The sequence below is a fragment of the Gadus chalcogrammus genome, chromosome 13 (genome assembly GCF_026213295.1).
Source record: "Gadus chalcogrammus isolate NIFS_2021 chromosome 13, NIFS_Gcha_1.0, whole genome shotgun sequence".
Classification (NCBI taxonomy): Eukaryota; Metazoa; Chordata; class Actinopteri; order Gadiformes; family Gadidae; genus Gadus; species Gadus chalcogrammus.
The window spans coordinates 7,387,161-7,413,812 of record NC_079424.1 but is presented as its reverse complement, the minus strand read 5'-3'; the positions used below and the strand labels follow the sequence as shown (position 1 = coordinate 7,413,812).

General features: G+C 48.3%; 4 protein-coding genes across 5 annotated transcripts in view; 2 read left to right on the top strand and 2 right to left on the bottom strand.

Annotated features, from left to right (window-relative positions):
• The window catches only part of kcnb1 (potassium voltage-gated channel, Shab-related subfamily, member 1), a 22,529-nt gene extending 19,219 nt beyond the window's left edge, over positions 1-3,310 (top strand). Inside the window, exon 2 of the mRNA XM_056605507.1 lies at positions 1,385-3,310. Within this exon, the coding sequence (XP_056461482.1) occupies positions 1,385-3,310 (1,926 nt within the window). The remainder of the gene's footprint in view (positions 1-1,384) is intronic.
• Positions 3,311-12,146: 8,836 nt separating this feature from the next.
• Positions 12,147-14,868, top strand: LOC130402336 (retinol dehydrogenase 10-A-like). Its single transcript, XM_056606486.1, has 5 exons — positions 12,147-12,599; positions 13,343-13,441; positions 13,826-13,971; positions 14,243-14,374; positions 14,748-14,868. Exons 1-5 carry the CDS (start codon positions 12,147-12,149, stop codon positions 14,866-14,868), a joined length of 951 nt encoding a protein of 316 aa, XP_056462461.1.
• Positions 14,869-15,830: 962 nt separating this feature from the next.
• On the bottom strand, positions 15,831-17,850 carry LOC130401595 (uncharacterized). Its single transcript, XM_056605462.1, has 4 exons — positions 17,415-17,850; positions 17,166-17,288; positions 16,664-16,743; positions 15,831-16,543 (listed from the first exon to the last, which is right to left on the bottom strand). Exons 1-4 carry the CDS (start codon positions 17,775-17,777, stop codon positions 16,453-16,455), a joined length of 657 nt encoding a protein of 218 aa, XP_056461437.1. The 5' UTR covers positions 17,778-17,850; the 3' UTR covers positions 15,831-16,452.
• Positions 17,851-18,479: 629 nt separating this feature from the next.
• Positions 18,480-25,207, bottom strand: LOC130401593 (double-stranded RNA-binding protein Staufen homolog 1-like). 2 transcript variants are annotated; one of them, XM_056605460.1, is made up of 14 exons: positions 24,996-25,207; positions 24,623-24,744; positions 24,317-24,461; positions 23,812-23,968; positions 23,231-23,402; positions 22,827-22,922; positions 22,484-22,696; positions 22,211-22,354; positions 21,027-21,173; positions 20,837-20,918; positions 20,079-20,425; positions 19,829-19,951; positions 19,327-19,406; positions 18,480-19,206 (listed from the first exon to the last, which is right to left on the bottom strand). In XM_056605460.1, the coding sequence occupies exons 1-14, from the start codon at positions 25,201-25,203 to the stop codon at positions 19,116-19,118; spliced, it is 2,127 nt and encodes a 708-aa protein (XP_056461435.1). In that variant the 5' UTR covers positions 25,204-25,207; the 3' UTR covers positions 18,480-19,115. The 2 variants fall into 2 exon arrangements, with proteins under 2 accessions (XP_056461435.1, XP_056461436.1); XM_056605461.1 differs by having other exon boundaries at positions 23,812-23,965.
• Positions 25,208-26,652: the final 1,445 nt, after the last annotated feature.

Genomic DNA, 26,652 nt, shown 5'->3' with positions numbered 1-26,652 from the left:
TTTTTGCAGGCGTTATTTTCGCTTTACTTTATTGCAAAATATGTGTTAGAAAGCTATAGCATGCTGTACCATCATAACTACAATACCAAATTGGACTTGTATGTACCCTACACCGTGCTTACAAGTTCCACGGACTGAGCGACGGACTTGGGGTGATCAGGCCTTCTTAGTTGCTGGCCCCACCCTTTGGAATTCACTCCCCTCCCACATCAAAGTCTCTCCAACCCTCTCTTCTTTCAAATCTGCCCTCAAAACATACCTTTTCACACTAGCCTTCCCCACCTAACTCCCACCTTAATCTTCATGTTTAACCTCTGTTTTTCTTTTATTCCTAGTCTGTCTTACATAGTTTTGATAGGGCAATATGTAAAGCGTCTTAGAGTACCATATTAAGCGCTATATAAATTTCATTTATTATTATTATTATTATTTACTTCAGAATAGTATTTATATTGTTTAGTATACAATATATATCCATATCCCCACACTGAAAGAGATGGGGCATACTTATTAAAAATGATGAGAGATACATTACAATAATTCACAAGTGATGCTGCTAAGCTCAAACAGAATCAGGAGGAGCAACTGCCAAAAAGCAAATAGTTATTAGTGCCAAATTTGCTATCGTTGATAACATTGACATAGACTCCAACTGAGCAGTTAGAAAACATGCCAAATGGATTGTGAATCGATTTAAACCTATATTATATGAGCTTTAAAATAATTGTATGTGTTTAATATATAAAAACAAAAGTATTATTGATTCAAAAGAAGGCATGTTATTCTGTAATTATGATGCTGCATGCACAAACTTTGTTTGTAACATAATATGTCATGATCATACTATATTCTTGTAAATAGCCTTACACATTATTCACCTTGCTTCTTCACTAGTTATGTCTACTACCCGTGCCGTGGTGTATTAAATTAGCTGATACAGAATTTGTTCCATGAGTGATTCATGTGATTATCCTACGATGATGCTTCTGTGAAAAGGTTTTTTCCTCTGTATTAATTCAAGTGTCCTTCCATTGCGCTGTTTACTTGAGTGTTTAGCCAGGGTTTGCATTATGGCACAGTAACCATTATCTTTCCCTCCAACACTCACTCATGTGCAAAGGAGCAATTCTCGTCTCATGAGTGGGTCATGAATTAATAACTGTGTCAGTCACCATCCATTAGCTCAAAGTCAAACTCAGACTCCTGAACATTTGTAATGGGAAGACATGGCATTCAAGGCACCAGGTTGACACTGTAATCAAAGCAGCGCCACGGTAGTGTTGGTCAAAGGGAGGGAATGTTTGTAAGAACTATGAATACAAATATTTCAGGTACATCCTACTTATACTATCCTGATCCGCGTTTATGTCCTTGTGTGTTTCAGATCCTGGCCATCATATCCATCCTCTTCATCGTCCTGTCCACAATCGCCTTGTCTCTGAACACCCTCCCGGAGCTCCAGGACACCGATGAGTTCGGCCAATCCACCGACAACCCCCAGCTGGCCCACGTGGAGGCGGTGTGCATCGCCTGGTTCACCATGGAGTACCTGCTCCGCTTCCTCTCCTCCCCCAACAAGTGGAAGTTCTTCAAGGGCCCGCTGAACGTCATCGACCTGCTGGCCATCCTGCCCTACTACGTCACCATATTCCTGACCGAGTCCAACAAGAGCGTGCTGCAGTTCCAGAATGTCCGGCGGGTGGTGCAGATCTTCCGCATCATGCGGATCCTGCGCATCCTGAAGCTGGCCCGGCACTCCACTGGCCTGCAGTCTCTGGGCTTCACCCTGAGGAGGAGCTACAACGAGCTGGGTCTGCTCATCCTCTTCCTGGCCATGGGCATCATGATCTTCTCCAGTCTCGTCTTCTTCGCCGAGAAGGATGAGGACGACACCAAGTTCAAAAGCATTCCGGCGTCTTTCTGGTGGGCCACCATCACTATGACCACCGTGGGTTACGGAGACATCTACCCCAAAACCCTCCTGGGGAAGATAGTGGGGGGTCTGTGTTGTATAGCAGGAGTACTGGTGATAGCCCTGCCCATTCCTATCATTGTGAATAACTTCTCAGAGTTTTATAAGGAACAGAAAAGACAGGAGAAGGCTGTGAAAAGAAGGGAGGCTCTGGAGAGGGCCAAGAGAAACGGCAGCATTGTCTCCATGAACATGAAAGAGGCTTTTGCACGAAGTGCAGAGCTGATGGATGTGGTGGTGGAGAAGAGCGAGCGACCGCAGCAAAACCACCTGTCCCCCAGCCGCTGGAAATGGACTCCCAAGAGGGCTGGCTCAGAGACCAGCTCCAATCACTCTTTAAATGCCAAGGAGCTAGGCTCTCCGAGCAAAGATGGAACCGCCAGTCCTCAGAGGCTTAATGCCCAGAAGCTGGAGGAGATGTACAACCAGATGGCCATGACGCAATCCCAGCCAAATCTCAATGCAAAAGACAAAAGCTCCCGAGTTGGCAAACACAGGGATGAAATAGAGCTGGGAGCTATCCCAGACCAGGGCCAGCCCATGATGGGCACGAGGGAGGCGGTGGGAGACATGAAGAGCTTGTCGAGCATCGATAGCTACATCAGTTGCGCCACAGACTTCCAGGAGAACACCCGGTTCCCCCATAGTCCAGCTGTGGGCCTTGGCCTCCAAGACGGCAGCAGGCGGTTCTCCCACAGTCCTGCCAGCGTCCTGGGTGGTGGACGCGCCAGTGCCAAGACAGCCCTGCAGCCCCCCCTGGAGCACGAGCCTGTGTTCACGCCCATATCGGGTACTCTCTTCCCCGAAAAGACACCGAAATTCTTCTTCTCCAGCAACTTTTCCAAAAACCGCACCCCTAAAGGCAGTTGCCGTAGTGACGGGGACAGTGGCCCCTCCCCCATGTCCGACAGCTCAGTCCTCTCCGACCACTCACTGTTGACCTCCGGGGCGTCCGTCTACACCACGGCCAGCAGCAGGACCCCGCCCAAGTCCCCGGAGAGCACCACGCTGACGCAGGCCGTGTTCACCTTCCACGACTCGTCCATCAGCAAGTACATCGACGCCGACACGGACGACGACGAGCACCTGCGGGACATCTCCGACGCCAACCCCTCCGAGCGCCTCCTGGCGGGCTCCAGCCCCAAGTGCCGCATCAACAGCACCTACCAGAGGGGCACCAACCACCTAGAAACGGCCCAGAAAATGCTGGGCCATAACTGTCTGTTCCCCCTCGAGGGGATTCGGAAGGGGATCCACGAGAACCACGTGGTGCCCGACGCGACGCGCAAAGTCAAAGTAGGGAGGGGAACGCCGAACAAATTGAACGAGAGTCTCTGAGAGCAAGGGCAGGGAGCGAGAGCACGACCAGCACAACAAGGGGGGTAAAATAAGTGTAGCACGCAAACATGAGAGTGTCATGGTGGACCATTCCGGAGGGACACAAAAACACTCTGGATGAACAACAGATAACAGAACATAGGCCGGGAGGGAGAGCGCGGGGTTGGAGGGGAGGGGGGGGGGGGGGGGGGGGGGTAGGTGGGTGTGGGGGTGGGTGAGAAAGTGTGTCGCACTAGGCTGGGACATGGAACAATCAAGAGATTGTTCGGGAGCCTCAGGTTTGGTGGTGAGCACTTGTGGTGAAATGACCCTCGAGATGGAGAACGTCACTGCCCCTTTTTTCACTTTCTTCTGCTACTCGGCCACCACAAGAAAAAGGAAAGCAATCCCAATCGGTTGGTATTCCAGGGTTTCCCAACAGGAAATTAGATGTTATGGTGACCTCCTCGGCATGGTTGATGGGACAGAGAGAGGGGACACTTCGAAAAAGCTTTCTATGGGTCATCTTCTTCATATTCCCCGGAGGGGAAACCTCACCTCCTACTGTCGAAAAATCTGGTTCTGTCTCATCTGGTGGTGTTGAAACGAGAGGGGAAAGGACCTAGACGCTTGCACCCTCCTTATTTGCACCCTCCATCTCAAAATCTGGCCTTACTCATTACCTTGTACACACACACACACACACACACACACACACACACACACACACACACACACACACACACACACACACACACACACACACACACACACACACACACACACACACACACACACACAACAGACACACACAAGCACACACACGTGAATGTTTGCTTGTATGTCCTAAAAAGAAATGTATGTATACAAGTTTGCAGATTGTCCTACCTGATTTATTTTTCTATAGATAAGATACATTTAGCAATTTAGGAATATGTGAAATGCTCTAGTCTAATGTGCTATTATAATTGTTATTATTAATATTATTATTATTATTATTATTATTATTATTATTATTATTATTATTATTATTATATTTATTATTATTATCAGTTGTACATGGTCCTATCTGAAGTTCTGTGTGCTGATCAAGCAGAAGCTGGTGTTGGGAAGCTCCAGACTGTAATGTTGTTTGCCTCTTTGTCGTCAAGCTGAAAGCGGAGAGTGCCTCCTCTCTGGTCTCTACCTGTGAATATTGTCTGGGATCCATGTTCAGTCTTTTCTATATATTTCGATGGGTGACGTGGTAGAGCAAGACTCGGTGATACAGGTACAACATATTGGTCGCTCAAGAAATTAATCTCTCATGATTCCGTCATTGGTCCCAAATTCATAAGAAAGCACATGGTTAGCTTGTTGTTTTTAGTTATCGTTTGAAGTAGCATACCAAAAAAAGCACAGATATGGATTACTACTGCATAAGAATATACCAGACATGTTTCTGATACATCCATTGAAAAGACATAAACAATACAAGATGACAGACTTCCAGCATGGATGAATTGGGTGACAGAAAAAGGCTGCCCCGTTTCTCTGGCCAGCCACCTGCCAAAAACATTGTGACATTGTGTCATTGAGGACCAAGAAGGGATTCATTCTCATACCATAACAACAGGACTGAAACGTGACTGCAAGCCTTTTCAACCACAAACCACACACACACACACACACACACACACACACACACACACACACACACACACACACACACACACACACACACACACACACACACACACACACACACACACAAGCACACACACACACACACACACACACACACACACACACACACACACACACACACACACACACACACACACACACACACAAATGTTAGCAATGCATACATCACCCACAGACCAAAAGGCCACAGGAAATGTACAGGTATGAAACTGTAACGATCTTTGAAGGGACATGCTTAGCTACAGCCTGTTTCCATGGCGATGCTGCCTGCCAGAATTCCACGATGTTAATTGGGGTTTCATGGTCTGATTGCATCCTATGTATCACATGTACAAGGAAAACACACACACACACACACACACACACACACACACACACACACACACACACACACACACACACACACACACACACACACACACACACACACACACACACACACACACACAGGCAGTGTGTAAAAAAGTGAATGCTTGAACTCTGCACAGATAAGACAAGTCGAGAGAGACAACAAGGAATCTATAGCCTCCCTGTATATGTAATGAATAACAAGCACATTGATTATTCACCTAATACAATCGCCATTATATCGCAAAACCAGATGTTCATCCATAGGATTCTTAAGAAAGTCTGCTTTTGAATAATTCGATAGATTACTAAAATCACTAAACAATGGGGTTTTTTTGTAACACGCATTGCACTCCGGTATTCAGGAACACCGAGTATGACGTGAATCCCGAGACACAATCAATTAGATATGTGAATGGAATGATTTGATCCCCGCGCCTCTCAGCTGACGCTAAAGTTGGAGCGTTTCAGCGTAGAGAGGCTGCTGATCAGGCTTCACAGTGAGGCAAGCGTGAAAGGAATAGCAATGAGCAGGAAGGGAGCGGAAGTGTGCACGGACGCGCGTGTGTAAGAGAATCCCTGTTTTTCTACATGCCAGCTTGGTGGTGGTGGGGGGAGGGGGGGTATCTTAGCAATGTGGATCATACACAATTGACAAGCAAAGAAGCAGCTTTTTTCCACTGGAGATGTGTGTGGCTGTGCCGTGTGCATGTGTGTGCGTGCGTGTGTGTGTGAGTGTGTCCTGTGTGTGAGTGTGTCCTGTGTGTTGTTGTAACCGATTGATGTCCTTCCGTACCTACAGTGTATTTCCACCTACAATACGCAGCACAACGATGGTGTAGGCCTACCACACACACGCCTAACCCTAACCCTAACCCTTACCCCAACCCTTTCTGTTGCATTTGTGATACTTTTGTATGTTTCAACAATATTTGGCTTTCCGTATCCTTCAGAGCAGATAGGGCAAGATATGGGCTGATAATATTATAATACACAGAAGATGGGGAAAATCCTCTGGACTTTAACTTTTACCACGTTGTTTTTGTTTTACCAAGGCCTTACATGTTGTCCATTTCTTGTGCTTGGTCGCGAAGTGTTTTTCCATTTTGTATCTGGGAATGTCCCTAAAATCCAGTGCCCCAATGTTATTTAGCACAACTGATAAAATGATCAATGAGGAAATGTTTGAAACATAGGCCTACATGAAACAACAAGAGAATATTATATTAGTATTCAAAATTAGACAACGTTCCATTTTACAACTAAAATATGTCCCAAGTGGCCTTTGATGACAATTAGCTTAGATGACATTTATTAGCATTTATTACGGGATCTTGCATCTTACTATTAATGCGTCGGTCTTGCACCCTCACTGCAATCTACTGAGACAGCGACACAGCTATACCTATCATGATCAATATCTAGGAATGATCATTGATTAATAAAACAACCGTCATGGCTTTTGCATGAAGCAGACATGAGTAGACATTAGGATTTACTGCACGGCATAGTTCATCAATGGGGCTGAGACATGAAAGACAGAAAAGATTAGTGTCTTTTATTGTTTATGTTAATGTCCATGTTCTCAAGTAATCCTCCATTAACTTCAGTATTAAGATAGTCAGGGAGCCTTTTTCTCTGAATGAAATATTCCTGTAGAATAACGACAATCAATTTTCCATAGGCGGTGCAGCCAGCACCATAAACAACAGACGTTTCAACGTGTATGGTATTAACCACTGCATGCACATCCACGCGTGCGCACAAAACGTTAAAAAATGATTGAGTATTGACGTAAGTAAAGTATTGACCGACTCTAGCGTTGTAATATTCTAAGCTTTTTGTAGAGGTAGCATAAAGGACCATTTGATAGTGACTTTGCTCTCAACTGAATTCTAGACTGTGATACTGTGACCTGATAGCAACAAGTCATCCAGACCCTATGGTCATGTGGAACTCCTGCAGTACTTTTATCAAGCAGACATCTCTTCCCCAGGCCATTCAGCAACATCCAAGCCCTGTTCACAGTCTGGATGAAAGGTCTATTGCTCCACATACCTTGAGCTGTTGGTACCAGTCTACATATATACTAAACACGGAATTGACGTATCGGATGGCTTTTCAGTGAGCTGTTGAAAGGGAAAGTTAGTCCGGCTGTTTTGCCTCAAGCTTAACATTCATTTTTTTTAGTCATTCTACCGGAACCACATGACTGGGCATCACCAAGCACACCGGTGTAGCCAATAGTCTCACACAGACTCCCTTTATCTGCCACTGGGTTGGGTCATGCTACATGCTAAAATGCTAATATGTTTTACTCATTCCACTTGAAACACATGACTGTCCCAAGCGCACTGGTATAGCCATCAGTCTTACACAGACTCCTTTTATCTGCCACTGGGCTGGGTCATGCTACATGCCAACCTACTACATGCTAACATGTTTTAGTCGTTCCGCCTGAAACACATGCCTGTCCTAAGCACACTGGTGCAGCCAGTGGTGTCAAACATACTCCTTTAATCTGCCAATGGGCTGGGTCAATTCAGTACACCTTGTATCAACGACATTGGGTTTTACTTGTTGCAAATAAAAGCTAAATGCAAATGCAATTATGTTTAAGATTTCAAGGATACAATCAACATAACATTTGAATCAGTGAGCAAATTTTTTTTGTGTTTGAACTTCTCAGTGGACTTGACCCACCCAGCCTAAGCCATCAAGCAAAGTACACATTTTCCGGGGAATTGGATAATAAACAAAAAATTACCTTCCCCAGCTCTTATACAATGTTGTTTGTAGGTCCTAATGCTGTTTGTTTTGTAAAAAGAAGAAAAAAGGAAGTACTATTTCTACTTGTTGACTTTCTATGCTGTAGTTTCTGTATCAATGTTCTGTTGTTAAATGCATGTGGTAACCTCTTGGAGCTGTGACTGGTTTGTGATTCACACGAAACCAGTCGTTTGTCCCGTAGAAATGTGTCTCTGTGTCTCAAGTTTTTATTATTTATTTTAGGAAGGCAACGTTTCCATTGGATGACTCAAAATAAATATAATGACTTTACATTCCCTCCACACAATCATTATTGACTTGCATATATTCTCTCTTGAAACAAACGGTTTGCATTCATATACTGTTTGTCTATGCAATTGTCAAATGAAAAGAAGGATATGGAACTGTTTGGGTCAGAGAAGACATCCCGTTTCATAATATACTTCCATATAGGCCAACAATCAACAAAAATCCCGAATGCTAACCACTGTACAGAAACATGTTTTATCATGGCTTCAGCATCACTTGTTTAAACTGGGTTAACGTTGTATAATATCGCCACCTAGTGTAAGATCATCGCATTCCTTCTGCCTAGATACACAAATGGAACAATTCGCATATTGTGTGGCAGACTAAGCGTTGAAGCATGTTGCAGCTCGCAGTCAGTCGTCTTGCTTCAATAACAGCACAGCTACGAGGTTACATCTGCCTCGTCAAATAGGATACAGCTTTATGGAAAACGTATTGTCAAGAAATATTTAAAGTGGCGATAAAATGTAGAATACAATTAATAGACATAGAATTACTAACTTCTCATAAATAGCATTTATCTTGCAGCAGTTGTCATGGGTGATGGAGTGGTTAAAATGCTGGAAAACTCCCTCAGCTCTTGACCTTTTCAATGGTCGGCCTACACAAGGGAAAATGGTGCAACAAACTTCAACCACAATCAGCACTCAGACATAGTATCTGTACGTTTTTATGTATTGTAAATCATTGAAGATAGCACCATGAATTCATTCATTATGTTTATGTGATCAGGGAAAATAATAACGAAGGGATACAGTAATGTAAGTTCCCTGTAGAATGAATGGCATGTATTATAAGGTGTTACTGCAGAACAGTGTGTTGCTATACAGACTTCCACTCCAGCAACGACTCCCCCTGGGTCATGTGTTCAGAATCCCTTGAAAATGTTTTACATTTATTAAAACGCTACTTGCATTATTCATGCAAGTATAATCACAATTGGGGCTAATCAAAACACATCTCAAGGACTCCACCCAGATGATTGTTCCCAATTCCAAACTTGCTGTGTGTGGAGTGCATGAGTGAGTGTGTGCGTGTGTATGTGTGTTTGTGTGTGTGTGTGTTTTTGCGCGTGCATGTGTATGTGTGTGGCGTGTGTGTGTGTGCATGCGTGACGCTTTGCGAGGGTGTACGTGTGTGTGCATCAGTGTATGTGTGTGCATTTGTGCATGTACATGTGTTCAAAAACAGAAACGGACTGACTGACAGACAAACCAAACCCACACACGGAGACAGAATGGCTGAATCGGCAAGGGGTAAACAACAGACAGGCAGACAACGCTGCCGTGAACGATGAGGCGTGCAGCCAACACAGCAAGCTGGCGTTGCGTACGTCAGTGAGCAGAAAGGAAGACATGTTGCATGTGTCAGGGCTGCCCTCCATCCAGGCAACGCCCCAGTGAACAGCCTGGAGACATGACAAACAATCTGAAATATTAAATCAATAAGAAACACTATACACAGGCTGAGACTCCCTTCCAGAAATAGAAGCAGAGCTCTGGACACATGAAGGTTACGGGAGCTGAGAGTATTCCTAAATTATAAGGAACTGCTTGACCCGTTCTGTAGTTTAGTGATTACTTATTTGGTCTACTCTGTGCATGTCCTTGCTTAGATGTTACCTACACACTACCTTAACCCTCTAGCGATGGAGTGAATTCAGAAGTATTTGACCAATTTGTACATTATGTAAAAAATAGCGTCTAATTTGAGGTGGAATAAATATGTTGAAGCTGCTGGAAGATAGCAAATACGACTAAATACATAAGTGTTGCCTTCATGTGTAGTTACTTATAAATACGTATGCATTAATGTTACGACTGACAGGTTGGAAACAGGTTGGTCTGCATGCTAACACTGAGAGGCGTTATGTCATAAAACAACGTTTCAAAGCTTATCTCAACAGCTAAAGCAGTGCATATTATGAGGACTCTCAGCGAAACAGTCTTGCCCGTTTCCGCAGGGAGAGCAAGTAACTAAACATCTAATAATGTTCAATTATTAGAACATATATCGAGAATTAGGGCTTTGAAATAATAATGTCACATAAAATAACTAAGACCACAAACACATAAACACGTTGCAAGACATAACCAGTTCTATTTCTGTATTGTTTCATTGATTGATAGATTTGTTCTACAGGCAGGTTGAAACCGGTTCGGAAACATCCACACTTGCTGCCAAATCAACGTGGGACTTGTCTGTAAGCTAACTTTGACGTGATTAAGGCTTAAAGCTTTTGATTCCAACAGGGCTTTTCTTCTCTTTCCAAGCCTTGCTCAATAGTTGGCAACAGTATCCCCTCAGTACAGTTTACCTAAATTATACATCCAATTACGTAAGATAACTGCTGAATAATCCATGCCAGCTGAAGTATGCATTTGAAATATCAATGGACAATGTGTGGCCTCAAAAGAACACACAATTATTTGGGGTTTTATAAATCAGATGAGACGGCACATGACAAATAATAAACCCTTGGGTTCATCAACTAAATATGCAATGGTTAGAACAGATATTTTACAGATATGCCCACATCATTATTTAGTCACCAAAATTAAGCCAATGTCCAGAAGCAATTAGTAGAAAATTAAGTACAGCCTCGCTGCTTCCATTTGAATTAAGAAGTGAGCCAGCTCCCAGCTGTGGCTAATCTAATCAGTCATCCTTGATTAGTTAATCAGCAAAGTGTCAAAACTTGCAGGCTATGGCTCCACAAAACACACTCACTAATTTGTACTCACTTTGCACTCAGAGTTAGAAAGGAGTTACAAAGACCGATGTTTGGCATTCAGGGATGTACAAAACTATTCAAACATGAGGCCTCTATCCTAAAAGGCCAACAGGTCAACTATCCTCTGCATGCCCTATTACAGGATAACATCCAAGGGGCCCGATATTCAGATAGTTACAGTCTGCTGTTTAAAACCATATCGTTTTATATTTGTAACCTTAATTTACACCACTTGGTCTGAACATTCCCTCACGTGTCCAGACATAGCCTCTTTGGCTAATGAGCTGGCCGAATGAACATGTCTTTAGTGTTCTCAAACAGGCACATAGTATCGGAAATATGCATTCTTGCGAAACAAGCAAGTATGGAAGAGATTTACTGTGCCCATACAGATAATCTCCTTATGTTCTTAAGTTCAATAGTAAAGGCATGTGAGCCTATTGCGTGGAGGGAATTCCAGGACAAAATAAACTTTATACAGTATATTTGTCAATGAATAGCCTATTGAAGAACTGCGAGAGGAAAATAAATATGGAAAAGGGAATCAATGTTTAACGCAAGGCACTTTGGTGACTACAGCAATCTCATTTAGATGTATTCTATTTGGTATAGATAATACAGTAATGAAAACCTATCATCAAGACTGAAATGCCTTCTAAATGTGTTCATGTGCTTGTTAATGTTGTGTGACATCGTATCTACAGTAGGTACTCCAGACATATCAGCACTGGACACTGTTGTTTGGTTCACTGTGGTCTTCATCACAGTGAGCCACGAGAAGGCCTCACTTTGAAAAATACACACCACCTTACGTCACGGCTCACGAGACACGTGAATCCGTGAGTGGCTCAGGCCAATTCCGTTAATCCTGGTGTTTAAAAGTGCTTAAAAACCAAGAATCGGTGGTCGGGGGACGGAAACACCAGCATGGCTGTCTGTTTGACATTTTAACATTACATTTTAACTTTCAAACCGGAAGAACACGTTTGGGAAACTAACGATAGTTCCAAGATGATTTTCCTCATGGATCTCCAGATGATGCTCCTGGACGTGCTCTACTACATTTTGCGCAACTCTCTCCGGGCGGTGCTCCGGCCTCGCACCAAGCCGGTCGACGGGGAGCTGGTGTTGATCACCGGCGCCGGCGGAGGCCTCGGCCAGCTGTTCGCCCAAGAGTTCAGCAAACACGGCGCGGAGGTGGTCCTCTGGGACACCAACACCGCCTCCAACGAGCGCACGGCCACGCTGGTGCGTGAGATGGGCGGGAAAGCGCACACGTACACGGTGGACGTGACCAGCCGCCAAGAGGTGTATCGTACTGCTGAGATGGTACGCGACGACCTGGGGCGGGACGTGACCATCCTGGTGAACAACGCGGGGGTGGTGGCGGGGAAGCGAATGCTGGACTGTCCCGACGAGCTGATCGAGAGGACCATGAAGGTCAACTGCCACGCGCTCTTCTGGGTGAGGACCACGTCCTAGTCTCTAGCTGACTGAAGGAGGAAAGAGGGTCGGGTTGGGTGGGGCTGGGACCGTGGTTCAGAATAATCCATGGAAGGCCAATTGAAAGCATGGGTATCTGCTCATGTGGTGACTATGAAAAGAATATAAAATGATCTTGATTATAATTTGCCCCAGATATAATTAAATATTTCGCTTGAGACGCCACATGAGCAATTTCTAAATCTGATTCTAGCGTTTGTGCTTTAATTGAGCACTGTTTATGTGGTAATAAGGGTACTACATGAATTCAAACCAAAAACTGTGTGTGCCAGCAAAACCACTGGACGTCCAATTGGAAATTCTAAAGTCCTTTTCTCAGCACATACAATAAAATACAATACAAAGCCCCGATTACTGTGCGGTATGAGTCATGCCTTTTTTACATTGTGAAGCATTAACAGCTTTTTCCCCAGAGTCAAATGCATCTAGATTCCTTCTGCAATCTTCTTAATAGAAAACCCCAATGCTTCGATATCAGCATGTGGGGCTGCAGGAAACGTTTTCAAGCCTTGCAAGCTGTTCACATGGCTGTTACTAGTAACGTGTGTGTGTGTGTGTGTGTGTGTGTGTGTGTGTGTGTGTGTGTGTGTGTGTGTGTGTGTGTGTGTGTGTGTGTGTGTGTGTGTGTCATGAATGTATCATGCATGTATGTATGTATGTATGTATGTATGTATGTATGTATGTATGTATGTATGTGTCCTCAGACAGTGAAGGCATTCCTCCCTCAGATGAAGGCCAATAACCACGGCCACATCGTGACCGTGGCCAGCGTCCTGGGACTCTTCAGCACGCCCTGCGTTGAGGTGAGGCTGGCTGGGAGGGAAACGGGGAATGGGACGAATCAAAATAAATACATAAATACATACACTTCACACAGTTCTTCACTCTTATGACATCCAGTATAGCACTGATATTGTACCATCAGCGAATTATTGTTTTCTCTTTCTTCTGACAAATGTACTTATGTACTCGTTTTGGATAAAAGCGCTAAATGCCCTAAAGTGGAAATGTAATACTGAACCACAACACAACCATTTTGGCTTTGATTGTGTTGGTTCGATTACCCCCTCAAACCTTCAATCCTTTTTTTTGTCTTCGTTATGCCAGTGTCTAGATAAAACGTCCCCAAAGTGAAGTGGTGGTACTAATGTAAGTTGTACCTGTACTGTGTTGTGGTGCGACCCAAGGACTACTGTGCCAGTAAGTTCGCTGCTGTGGGCTTCCATGAATCCATGGCCCATGAGCTGCTGGCTGAGGAGGTGGACGGGGTGAAGACCACCCTGGTGTGTCCCTACATCGTGGACACGGGCATGTTTAAAGGCTGTAAGATCAGGTGAGTGAACTGTTTAAAGAAAAGGGGATTCAATTTTAAGGTCAGAGAAAAAACATAAATAATTTAAGATTGCATGAATGTTTCAATAAAGAAATTGTCACGGCAATTATCAATAAATTGCCGTATCAGTATTACAAAAGAGTATTAGAATTTACAAAAAATAAATCTCCAACTAATCAATGTGGCAGTGAGTAATTCGATCTGTATGGCGGGATGAACGCCATCGGGGTCCTCCACAGAGCCTGACGCTGTCTTGTGTTGGTGTGTGTAGGGACGAGGTGGAGATGATCCTGCCCCCACTGGACCCCCAGTACTGTGTGGAGCAGGCCATGAACGCCATCCTCATCGACCAGCCCCTGGTGTGCATCCCACGGCTCACCTACCTGCCCTTCCTGTCCCGGGCGTAAGTACAGCGGCACTGTACTCACTACGCAGATAGGGAGTGTGTCGGGGTAGTATGTGGTACTCGTCAGGGAGTTGAGGCGTAGGTGCAGCCTCACTCTGTCCACTAGGTGGTACTAGGCAGTGAGGTGAGGTGATTGTATCCAAAGCCAGGCCATTAAGGAGCAAGGACAACTCATTACATATGATAAAATGTAGGCAGTGTAGACGTTGGGGATAAAACCCAGAACCTGGCGATTCCAACGGCCTTTCTGCCATCTTGATTCCAATTACATGAATCACCTCGAGTCTCCCTCAGACGACCGACATTTAGCTAATTTCCCCGTCTCCTCCTGGTCGTTAGGCTAACGACATTGCCCTTTTTTCTTTCGCAGACTACTGCCTTGGGAATCCAACGTGGTCACCTACCGCTTCATGGGTTCAGACAAGTGCATGTACCCCTTCATCGACACCATGAAGAACCGAGAGGCCCCCCTCCCCATCACGGCGGAATAGTCCCAGCGGCGCAGACTCAGCACCTTGTGTTGCCGTAGCAACCAGGCGTCTGATGGAGGGCTGGGGACGTGTGAATGGAACACATGAGGCCCAGCTATTTTTGTTCCATTTGGGTTGGTTTTACCTAGTATGTGAAGGATGAGTATGTAAGGATGAAGGAGGTTTATGTATATTAAATATACATAAAAGGGAGGTATAAGAAAGAAAGAAAAAAGAAAAGTTGCCAAGACCAGTTGAAACATGAGCTGGTCAGCGGTTCGTGCTGCTAGGGCTGCTCAGCCAAGGAGCCATAAGCTTAAACACGCACCACGACTGTACCGCCCATATTCAAATCTCTTTGTTACCCATCATTGTGTTTGCAGGAGTAGCCTTCACTCCCTTAACGTCTACATTATTATTATTTAAGGTTTATTTGAATAGGGACAAATACAGAAACATAGACAAGCGTGAGACAGTCATCCGGTGTTTGTATCATAGTGTGTCTAGCCAAAGCTAATTTACGACATTTGTCCCAAGTGGGGCTTTTGGTTAAAAATAAATCATCCAGATCGACGTTATTAAAATGTCAGAAAATGGAAATGAAATAAAATATCTATCACCAAAAATGTGTTTTTCCTTTTATCAAACCAGCAAACACTTCTCCAGTGTTACACGGCGCCACCTTTCAACTCCACACCAAGTAACGACAAGACCAGCCATGTGTGTTTGGTGTGCTGAGCGCACAGGTTTACTTACAGTGGAAGTGTAGGGGAGAGGGAGGGGGGGGGGGGGGGGGGAGGTAACAAAATGAGGGAGGGAGGGAGGGAAGGAAACAGGGCTTAATACTGCGCCACCACACACGGCGGAGAGGTACAGAGGGGTAGGCAGTCACGTTACGTCACGCACACGCTACATTGAGTCACGACAACCCACCCGGGGGGGGGGGGGGGGGGGGGGGGGAGACGGACGCCCTACATGGACATGAGGATAAACACTCGACTGGCGGGGGGCAGAGCACCCTGGAAACGAAATGGCGGGGGCGAAACCGAAACATGAGGCGTTGGTTCCCCCTAGCTGCCGCCTAGAGGTCCGGGGAACACATCTCTCCGGGGGGGGGAGCGTTAACAACGTGACACACTTGAAAAATAACGGCCAGAGAAAAGACGTTCCCGGTGGGTTAGGTAACAAAACAACTTCTAGTTCAAAGCAACCACGAGAAAAGAGACACCCTTTTTCTTCACAGTAAAATATCTCATTCTAGTTCAGGAAAGCAAATGCCCATTTCTTCGACTGGGGGGGAGGCAGCAGTTATTTTCTTCCACAAAGCATTGAAAGGAAAAAAAAACAAAAGAATAAATAAGGTGTACAATAAAACATCGCCAGGGGAGAAGGAAGCAACATCCCGTTTTCTATCAATCTTGTTTTACCGAACGTTTCATTTTTTTTTTTATGTGGAACGACGGGAACGTGAACGACGGGATTTTCCCCGAGCCTATGTCGTCTCCCGTGTGAAGGTTTTAGTTCCTCTACAAAAAAGGGCCTAAAAACACAGTGTCAATCCGCTGTCGAGCCCCGCGAGCCGACCGGGGGCGCCGCGGTGGTCGACTACGCGCTGCCGTCCACCGCCTGTGCCATGGGGCTGGGGTTCGCCTGCTGCAGCAGCAGCGACTCTGCCTCCATCTCCTGCTTGCCAGACCTGAGGCGTACACCGACAAGAACAGACAGAACAGTGAGTGCGACGTCACGGGGCCAAAGCGAAGGCTTACAGTGTGCCACGGGGCGTTGGATGGTGTGATGAAGGACGGCGCAGGCGTACCCAGAGGTTGGTGCGTTGCCAGAGCGGTCGCTGGACTGCTGGTCAGACTCTGAGAGGAGCTTGAGGATGTTCCGCGCCGCCTGTTCAGCCAGAGGGAGTTGCCGTTGTAAATGGTAGACGGACTGCGTTTCCATAGCGCTTTCATCCAAAGCGCTTTACAATATTGCCTGATGTTCACCCATTTATGCACACAGTCACACACCGACGGCGGGGTCGACCAGGCAAGGCGAGAGCAGTTAGAGGGTTAGTTGCCTTGCCCAGGGACACCTCGACACTCTAGGAGGAGCCGGGGATCGAACTAGCAACCTTGCGGTTACCAGCCCCCCCCCCTCTACCTCCTGAGCTACCCCATTGGGGTGAAAAGTATTTTCGATACCGGTGGCTCCAGAGATATCGTTTAGAAATAGCACTACAAACGTCGAATGAGGACGACCGCAGAAACGCCTGTGCGTGTGAACAGACTATCAAAAAGGATGAAATGAGGTCGAAATGAGTGGCTCACCATGTCGTGGCAGAAGCTCACGTCCTTCCCGATGCCGTGGCTGAGGAGGGGCGGCACGGAGGAGCAGTTGATCAGCGACACAAACTCGTTCTTATTGTTCTTGGGGAAGTCCTTGTATTCCACCTGTGAGCACACACGCACACACACACACACACACAAACACATGTCAACAAACCCGTACTACCCCCTGACATCAGAACAGCGGTCACGAGTCAAAGCGAATGAGAGGGGGGGGGGGCGCGGCCTCACCTGTAACCCCTGCACCGCGGCCAGGTAGCTGAGCTGCTCCGAGGGTCTGGCCAGGGGCCCGGGGGCCGGCTGGCTCAGGCTGCCGTTGTTGTTGTTGTTGTTGGGGCTGTTGGCCAGGACGGCCCAGCGGCGCAGACTCAGCACCTTGTGTTGCCGTAGCAACCAGGCGTCTGATGGAGGGCTGGGGACGTGTGAATGGAACACATGAGGCCCAGCTATTTTTGTTCCATTTGGGTTGGTTTTACCTAGTATGTGAAGGATGAGTATGTAAGGATGAAGGAGGTTTATGTATATTAAATATACATAAAAGGGAGGTATAAGAAAGAAAGAAAAAAGAAAAGTTGCCAAGACCAGTTGAAACATGAGCTGGTCAGCGGTTCGTGCTGCTAGGGCTGCTCAGCCAAGGAGCCATAAGCTTAAACACGCACCACGACTGTACCGCCCATATTCAAATCTCTTTGTTACCCATCATTGTGTTTGCAGGAGTAGCCTTCACTCCCTTAACGTCTACATTATTATTATTTAAGGTTTATTTGAATAGGGACAAATACAGAAACATAGACAAGCGTGAGACAGTCATCCGGTGTTTGTATCATAGTGTGTCTAGCCAAAGCTAATTTACGACATTTGTCCCAAGTGGGGCTTTTGGTTAAAAATAAATCATCCAGATCGACGTTATTAAAATGTCAGAAAATGGAAATGAAATAAAATATCTATCACCAAAAATGTGTTTTTCCTTTTATCAAACCAGCAAACACTTCTCCAGTGTTACACGGCGCCACCTTTCAACTCCACACCAAGTAACGACAAGACCAGCCATGTGTGTTTGGTGTGCTGAGCGCACAGGTTTACTTACAGTGGAAGTGTAGGGGAGAGGGAGGGGGGGGGGGGGGGAGGTAACAAAATGAGGGAGGGAGGGAGGGAAGGAAACAGGGCTTAATACTGCGCCACCACACACGGCGGAGAGGTACAGAGGGGTAGGCAGTCACGTTACGTCACGCACACGCTACATTGAGTCACGACAACCCACCCGGGGGGGGGGGGGGGGGGGGGGGGAGACGGACGCCCTACATGGACATGAGGATAAACACTCGACTGGCGGGGGGCAGAGCACCCTGGAAACGAAATGGCGGGGGCGAAACCGAAACATGAGGCGTTGGTTCCCCCTAGCTGCCGCCTAGAGGTCCGGGGAACACATCTCTCCGGGGGGGGGAGCGTTAACAACGTGACACACTTGAAAAATAACGGCCAGAGAAAAGACGTTCCCGGTGGGTTAGGTAACAAAACAACTTCTAGTTCAAAGCAACCACGAGAAAAGAGACACCCTTTTTCTTCACAGTAAAATATCTCATTCTAGTTCAGGAAAGCAAATGCCCATTTCTTCGACTGGGGGGGAGGCAGCAGTTATTTTCTTCCACAAAGCATTGAAAGGAAAAAAAAACAAAAGAATAAATAAGGTGTACAATAAAACATCGCCAGGGGAGAAGGAAGCAACATCCCGTTTTCTATCAATCTTGTTTTACCGAACGTTTCATTTTTTTTTTTATGTGGAACGACGGGAACGTGAACGACGGGATTTTCCCCGAGCCTATGTCGTCTCCCGTGTGAAGGTTTTAGTTCCTCTACAAAAAAGGGCCTAAAAACACAGTGTCAATCCGCTGTCGAGCCCCGCGAGCCGACCGGGGGCGCCGCGGTGGTCGACTACGCGCTGCCGTCCACCGCCTGTGCCATGGGGCTGGGGTTCGCCTGCTGCAGCAGCAGCGACTCTGCCTCCATCTCCTGCTTGCCAGACCTGAGGCGTACACCGACAAGAACAGACAGAACAGTGAGTGCGACGTCACGGGGCCAAAGCGAAGGCTTACAGTGTGCCACGGGGCGTTGGATGGTGTGATGAAGGACGGCGCAGGCGTACCCAGAGGTTGGTGCGTTGCCAGAGCGGTCGCTGGACTGCTGGTCAGACTCTGAGAGGAGCTTGAGGATGTTCCGCGCCGCCTGTTCAGCCAGAGGGAGTTGCCGTTGTAAATGGTAGACGGACTGCGTTTCCATAGCGCTTTCATCCAAAGCGCTTTACAATATTGCCTGATGTTCACCCATTTATGCACACAGTCACACACCGACGGCGGGGTCGACCAGGCAAGGCGAGAGCAGTTAGAGGGTTAGTTGCCTTGCCCAGGGACACCTCGACACTCTAGGAGGAGCCGGGGATCGAACTAGCAACCTTGCGGTTACCAGCCCCCCCCCCTCTACCTCCTGAGCTACCCCATTGGGGTGAAAAGTATTTTCGATACCGGTGGCTCCAGAGATATCGTTTAGAAATAGCACTACAAACGTCGAATGAGGACGACCGCAGAAACGCCTGTGCGTGTGAACAGACTATCAAAAAGGATGAAATGAGGTCGAAATGAGTGGCTCACCATGTCGTGGCAGAAGCTCACGTCCTTCCCGATGCCGTGGCTGAGGAGGGGCGGCACGGAGGAGCAGTTGATCAGCGACACAAACTCGTTCTTATTGTTCTTGGGGAAGTCCTTGTATTCCACCTGTGAGCACACACGCACACACACACACACACACAAACACATGTCAACAAACCCGTACTACCCCCTGACATCAGAACAGCGGTCACGAGTCAAAGCGAATGAGAGGGGGGGGGGGGCGCGGCCTCACCTGTAACCCCTGCACCGCGGCCAGGTAGCTGAGCTGCTCCGAGGGTCTGGCCAGGGGCCCGGGGGCCGGCTGGCTCAGGCTGCCGTTGTTGTTGTTGTTGTTGGGGCTGTTGGCCAGGACGGTCTGGGCGGTGAGCGATACGCCCGTGTACAGCAGCTCGTTGGCGATCATGGCAGTGACGGTGGTCATGGCGGGGTTGGGGGCGGCGGCGTGGCGGCCGTAGTCCCTGGCGTGGGGCCCCTGGCAGGCGCCCACGGCCTGGGCCACCTCGGGCATCATGGGGAGGATGCCCGCGGGGAGCTGCTGGTTGCTGAGGTAAGGCAGGCGGTAGTCGTCGTCCTTGCAGGCTGTCGGGGGCGGGGGGTTGGTTAGTCATCGTGTGCGGGGGACGACGGAGGAGTCACTCCGACAATAGGCGAAAGACAGATGGGCAACTAGGGCCGTTGGACATGCGTGACCTATGACCCGTCTCATGAGTAATAGGTCACGCATGGCTGCACGGTTAGGACAAGGAAGTTATAATTGGGAATGTTTTTCCAGATATTGGGATTAGGATAATTCCGTGCGATCAATAACGACACAGAAAAGGCTGACTGGTCATGGTTTGTTGTTTGCTTTGAATGTGCCGGGCGAACAAAATGTGATGTTTATTAGGATATTTTCATTTTCCTTTTACAAAATTACTTCAAACACAATTCAACACTTTCACGACAGGAGAGCCGTAAAGGGCCCGAATGGCTCTCTGAACACCCACTCACCCAACGTCCCGTCGTCCACCGAACCCGGCTCAAAGAAGGTCACTTTGCGTCTCTCCTGCTCTCCGGGTTTCTTTAGCGGGGCCTGCGAGATCATAAAGCCAGACACAAACCGTTAGAACGTACCCCCGGTTACCCTGGTCACCGGCAGCGTGTGCGTTCTCCATGTTTTCCATCTGGCGGGACCACCTGCCTTCTCGTCCGTCTTCAGAGCCGGCTTGGGGGGCTGGGGCTGAGGCACTTTGTATCCCAGCAGCTCCAGCATGGTCTCCGCCGCGTTCCTCTTGGCCACCTTCTTGCTCGGACCCAGGCCCTCCGCGCACTGGCCGCACACGCTCACCTGTTGCCGGGGGCAACGCGTCAATGTTTGGGGGAGAGAAAGAGAGAGTGCAGAGTGAGTGGGAGGTAGTTACAGAGACCGCGTGTAAGGGAGCAGGGAAAAGTTAGAAGTTGGAGGGGGGTAGATCCCAGGAGCCTTCTGCTATAGTACAGTATAGCAGCTTAGGCCCTGTCCACACAGAAACGATTTTTTGGTGAAAATAGTTATGTCTGGATCGTTTGGGCCGACCTTCCAGACAGATAAAAAGGGCCCTTTGTGTTTTTGTGTTCTGATTCGTGTGGACGAATCCCCCCCCCCCCCCCCCCACCCCCCCACCGGCTGGACAGTTTTTTTGGGTGATTTCATTTTATTATTTCTGTAGCTTTAAATACAGTCCCTTGGTCAATTTATTTACTAACTGACACTAAAAAGTATTTTCTGCTCAATATAAAAGGTTTAACAACTGCTTTCTCCTCCTTGGCTGTATGACTGTATACAGCGCGCAGACGTCCATTTCTTTTTGTTGTGGAGAACCAGTGCCACATAGAGGCCTTCAATATGTACTACAGGGTTTCCCCAGGACTCAATGAGTCCGTCTTTACGGAGATACTCGTGAAACGCAGCCAAGAGAAACGGAGGGGAAAGGATTGTTTTCACCCGTGTGGACGGGGCCTTAGACTACCTCCCTGCTGTCACCTGTATGCATAAACTCCCTGGTGCTCACCTGTATGACTGAACCCCGTCCTCCTGACCTGTATGACTGAACCCCCTACTCCTCACCTGAATGACTGACCCGTCCTCCTCACCTGTATGACTGAACCCCGTCCTCCTCACCTGTATGACTGAACCCCGTCCTCCTCACCTGTATGACTGAACCCCGTCCCCCTCACCTGTATGACTGAACCCCGTCCTCCTCACCTGTATGACTGAACCCCGTCCTCCTCACCTGTATGACTGAACCTCGTCCCCCTCACCTGTATGACTGAACCCCGTCCTCCTCACCTGTATGACTGAACCCCGTCCCCCTCACCTGTATGCCTGACCCCCGTGCTGCTCACCTGGATGACGAACTCCCTGCGGCGCGGCAGCCCCCTCTCCGTCAGAAGCCCGTACTCCGGCTCCTTCTCCTTCTTGGCCTGCTGGATCTGGGCCAGCCGGCTGATGGGGTTCATGCCCTGGCCGTACTCCGGGCTGGTCTGCAGCTGCCGAGCGTGGGGGGCGACAGGGGTCGAAGGTCAAAAGACGGGGCAGCGGCCCAGGAGGCGACGAGAGTCATAAATGAGGCTTGATGACGCATTGGGGAGGGGCGGAGGTGGGGCCGCCGCGGTTACCTTGACGATGGACTTGGGTTTCTTTTTAATGTGCGGCAGCATCTTCTCCACGCCGGGGACGTGGGGCAGCTTCCTCAGCTCCTCCAGCACCATGGCCGCCGCCAGCTTCTTGGCGATCTTCTTGCTCTTGCCCTCCCCTTCCCCGGCGAACTCGCCCACCACCACCCGCACGGCGAAGCTCTTCATGTGGGGCGGGCCGGCTTCCTGCAACACCTGCAACGCAGAGCACCGCAGGAATCAAAATCACGGATCACGTGTATTCTCTTTGAGATCCTCTTTGAAACGGAAGACCGCCTGAAAGTGTGTTCACAACAGGACACGCCTTCGGAAAAACGGATCAAACCTCAAAGTTGACGGGAAGATTCCTCTTGAGTGCAATTTCAAAGACTTGGCTGATTTCGGACTTGTTGAGGTTCTCCTCCTCGCCGTCGCCGTTCATCTGAACCACAAAAACACATCACGCCATTACGATACAGACGAGCACTCCACGTTGCGTTCACACCGCACTCGTTTCCTCCCCCCACCGTGGGTGAAGTGTTGCCAGATTGGGCCGGATTTCCCACCCAATCTGGCAACCCTTACTGCAGTGCGCTGCAGCCAGGGTTGCCAGATTGGGCAGGAAATCCGGCAACACTGCGTGGGTGCCTTCCGGAGAAAGACAACCAACGAGTTTCTACCTTTACCCCTGGGGGGGGGGGGGACAGACACGGTGAGGTGTATGAGCAGGGTGCTGCGGGGGGGCCTCACCACGGGCAGCTGTTGGAGCATGGGCTCGTTCTCCAGCACCTTGAGCGCCCGGGCGGCCGCGTCGTGTTTGGCCAGCTGCCGCGTGCGCCCCTTGCCGTGGAACTGCTGGCCCCCTATAGACAGCTCCATGTGGTACAGGAAGGGCCCCACCGGCGGGAACGGGTAGTAATACCTGCAGGGGAACGACAGGGACGTCAGTGTCGCCTTTGAGGAAGGTGTCGTGCGTGAGGAGTACGAGCTGTGTCGTCGACGTTGGAGTAATCAGTTAGAAAACGGCGCCGCCATCTGTCAGCCATTAGTGAGTGAGACGCTCTGCGAGACTGTTCCGTTCTGGTTGCCTGCGCCCGACTCTTGAGTGAGTATTTAGATTAACGACAGCTCCCGGGCTCATTTCTCCCCTGATTGTTGTCGGGTTTTTCATCCGGCCTGTCAATCACAGGTGCGCCAATGCAGCACTTTCTCTTTAATTGGTTTACTCTCTGGCTCCTAAACCCCTCGGCTCTTTTCTGCTGGTACTTCAACCCCAACACCTGTGCCTGTATTCGCAGACCTGAGGGGCTCGGGGGGGGGCGAAGACTTACTGTTGCATAGAGCGCTGGTAGGGCCCGGGGCCTCGGACGTTGCAGTTGAAGTTTGGCGGTCGCATCCCCATGTATGCGTCGATGGGCTTGTAGAGGGGCTTCTTCCCCAGCTTCATACACAAGGCGTTCAGCTCCATGGTGTGCGTGGTGCACTCTTCTGTCACAACAACAAACCGAAGTATCAAAATGCATTGCAAAAAAAACCTCTAAATTCCTGTCATTGATTGATGGACCACCGGATGGTACCAGGGGCTAAACAAGGGGGATGGAACCCTAAACCGGAGCATGGATTAGGCTAGGGGGATGGTTGGGGTGGTTGGATTGGCAGGTCCTGGACTACTCAAGGCAGGGTCGATAGAGGGGCCGTGCCTGGACTAGACTAGATGGACAGCTGGAGGGGCCTGGACTAGACTAGGGGGATGGCTGGAGGGGCCTGGACTAGACTAGGGGGATGGCTGGAGGGGCCTGGACTAGACTAGTCCAGAGGGGTGGTTTGAGGCCTTGCCTGTGTTGCGGGGTGATCTCAGCGTGGGCCTTGGCAGCGTGGTCTCAGCCAGGGCGGTCGCAGCAGCCGTGTGCTGGGCTTTCTTGATGCTGGTGCCCTCTGCCTCCCAGTGCTGATCGCCTAGCGTGAGTCTCACTGAAAAGATCTGAGAGAACGAGAGAGAGAAAGAACGATCGCGAGAGAGAGCGAGGGAGAGAGAGAGTTGAGCAGTGGACTCACTGTTTCCATTGCATGATAAGCCAGTGGGAGGCTCATGGATGACATCAGATGGATGACATCAGCGGTGGTACAGCCGGTCTGCGTTACCTTGGAGTGAGCCGGGCCTTGCTCACAAAGCAGCTTGTATTCGGGTTGGATTTTATTGAAACGGGCCAGCTCATTCACCAAACACATGGGGGTCTTCTCTTTAGGGTTTGCCATGTTAGATTCTTCAAAGCACAAAACAACAGCACAAATACATTCAGTTGAAGAAACATTGTAGTCATGACATGCACTACATCCCCCTGTGATTTGCATTGAAATGAGCTCATGTAATCATTGAAGCCAAAAGTGTTAACCAATCAAATAGCCGGTGACCCAAAACAACTTCGGGGCAAACAAGGCAGGGAGGAGGCAAAAGAAAACAAGGCAACCTCATTCTAAATAACGAACAGAGACAATAGATTTAAGAGAGACAAACCTGTGGTGGGGGCGAAGGGAGTGACGGAGCCTGAAGGGAGGGAGGAGCTTCGGCTGGGCTGGCTTGCGTTCTCAGCGGGCAGGGTGGCGGAAGCACAGGGGATGCTGTATCCAGGCATGGGCGGGGCCAGGTGTAATGGGGTGACAGCAGCAGCAGCAGCAGTGGTGGGCATGGGGTTCCCCAGACACTGATACTGGATCTGGGACATCCTCACTGTTGGGCTGGGTCGATTGAGTTACACAAGGATTGATTTAGGAGTGGAGTTCCTGGAGGGTAGTGACGAGCAGAATGTTGTGTTGTTGTTGTTGTTGTTCGTGCAGCTCTAACTGCAAGGCTCTGCCCAAAACAAAGAAAGAGTCATTCAGATACAAGAGCTGCTCTGTTAGAACTTTGTATAACATTGGGAATCCATACATAGAACCGAAGGATGACATTGGGGACCTACAAATTGTGATCAGTTTTGATGAAAGATCACAACTTTAAGCTACTGCTTTGAAAGCCGAACAAACCTCAATTGTGCAGAGCGCACAGAACACAACTCAACTGTGCAGAGCACAGAAAACACCTCATTTGTGCAGAGAGCCCAGAACAGAACTCAACTGTGCAGCAACTGAGGATGACATGTACTTGGTAGAGCCAACGTTAGCATCAACGCTAGCTAGCCACCACATAAGGCGACAATGAATGTGGTATACAATAGTAAACGTAATTCTGACTTTTAGCAGGCCCATTGCATGCAAGCCCGAAATATAAACTTAACCGGCATATTGATGAGGGAAAAGGTCCCTCTACTTGCAGCCAGCCAATGATTAATGCAGTAAGTGGATTGTTTTTACAAGGCGAGCCGGTGTTAACAACAGCTAGCATCCAAACCGGCTCATCTTACAAAAACGGCCATGGTACTAACTCACTCGTGTGCTCATGTGTGATCGTATGACTAAATGCATGTCAATCGATCCAACGACAAGGAACGGGAATTGTCTTAAGATAACTGCATTAGTGCCTCGGTTCTTAGGCCGCCGGTGGCTCAACCAGCAGCAGCAGCAGCACACATGGAGCCAGTCTGCAGGCTCCACGGAGAAAGGAGTGCATGTCAACTCAATCCGATGGTAACGTTGACCATACTGAACGGAAAGCTTTACAACAGGATGGTTGATCAAGCACTTCCATCGCGTGTTAAATCGTAAAGCACTCTTACAACGGGACTGGTGTGTAATGCTGCTAGCTACACTCCAGTAAGTAACTACACCTGCTGAAAACAAACCTGACCTCGGCTCTTTGCTCGTAGACTTCTTGGTTAATCCATAGGCGGTGTGGCCGGCGTAATGTTGTGCTGTTTTGTTAGGTCTTGTTGAAACGAAATGACCTGTGGAATTTTGTGTACAAAATTCTGGCCGTGATGTTGTGGAAAGAAGGTAGACAAGGCAAACACTAAAGAGAATGGCCCGATCCCGATTTCCTCCCAGGAAGTGACATCGAACAAAAGGAAGTGCATCCGACATATAGACCACTACACCCAATAAAGCGACAAACTCACTCAATATGGACAGCACGAACAATTTTATTTTGTCAGTGTCCATAAGCCAAAACATAATTTGAAGACAAATTCTCCCAAGGTTTAAAAAATAATTGAAAAAAAGCAAACACACACACACAC

Coding starts and splice junctions, on each gene's coding strand:
- LOC130402336 (XM_056606486.1), top strand. CDS start 12,147: ATGATTTTCCTCATGGATCTCCAGATGATGCTCCTGGACGTGCTCTAC. Junction 13,972..14,242: donor TTTAAAGGCTGTAAGATCAG/GTGAGTGAACTG, acceptor TGGTGTGTGTAG/GGACGAGGTGGAGATGATCC. Junction 14,375..14,747: donor CTGCCCTTCCTGTCCCGGGC/GTAAGTACAGCG, acceptor TTTCTTTCGCAG/ACTACTGCCTTGGGAATCCA.
- LOC130401595 (XM_056605462.1), bottom strand. CDS start 17,777: ATGTTTCAACTGGTCTTGGCAACTTTTCTTTTTTCTTTCTTTCTTATA. Junction 17,289..17,414: donor CCGCGGTGCAGGGGTTACAG/GTGAGGCCGCGC, acceptor GTGTGCTCACAG/GTGGAATACAAGGACTTCCC. Junction 16,744..17,165: donor TGAGCTTCTGCCACGACATG/GTGAGCCACTCA, acceptor CTGGCTGAACAG/GCGGCGCGGAACATCCTCAA.
- LOC130401593 (XM_056605460.1), bottom strand. CDS start 25,203: ATGTCCCAGATCCAGTATCAGTGTCTGGGGAACCCCATGCCCACCACT. Junction 24,745..24,995: donor TCCCTTCGCCCCCACCACAG/GTTTGTCTCTCT, acceptor TGTGCTTTGAAG/AATCTAACATGGCAAACCCT. Junction 22,697..22,826: donor ATCTTCCCGTCAACTTTGAG/GTTTGATCCGTT, acceptor TCTGCGTTGCAG/GTGTTGCAGGAAGCCGGCCC.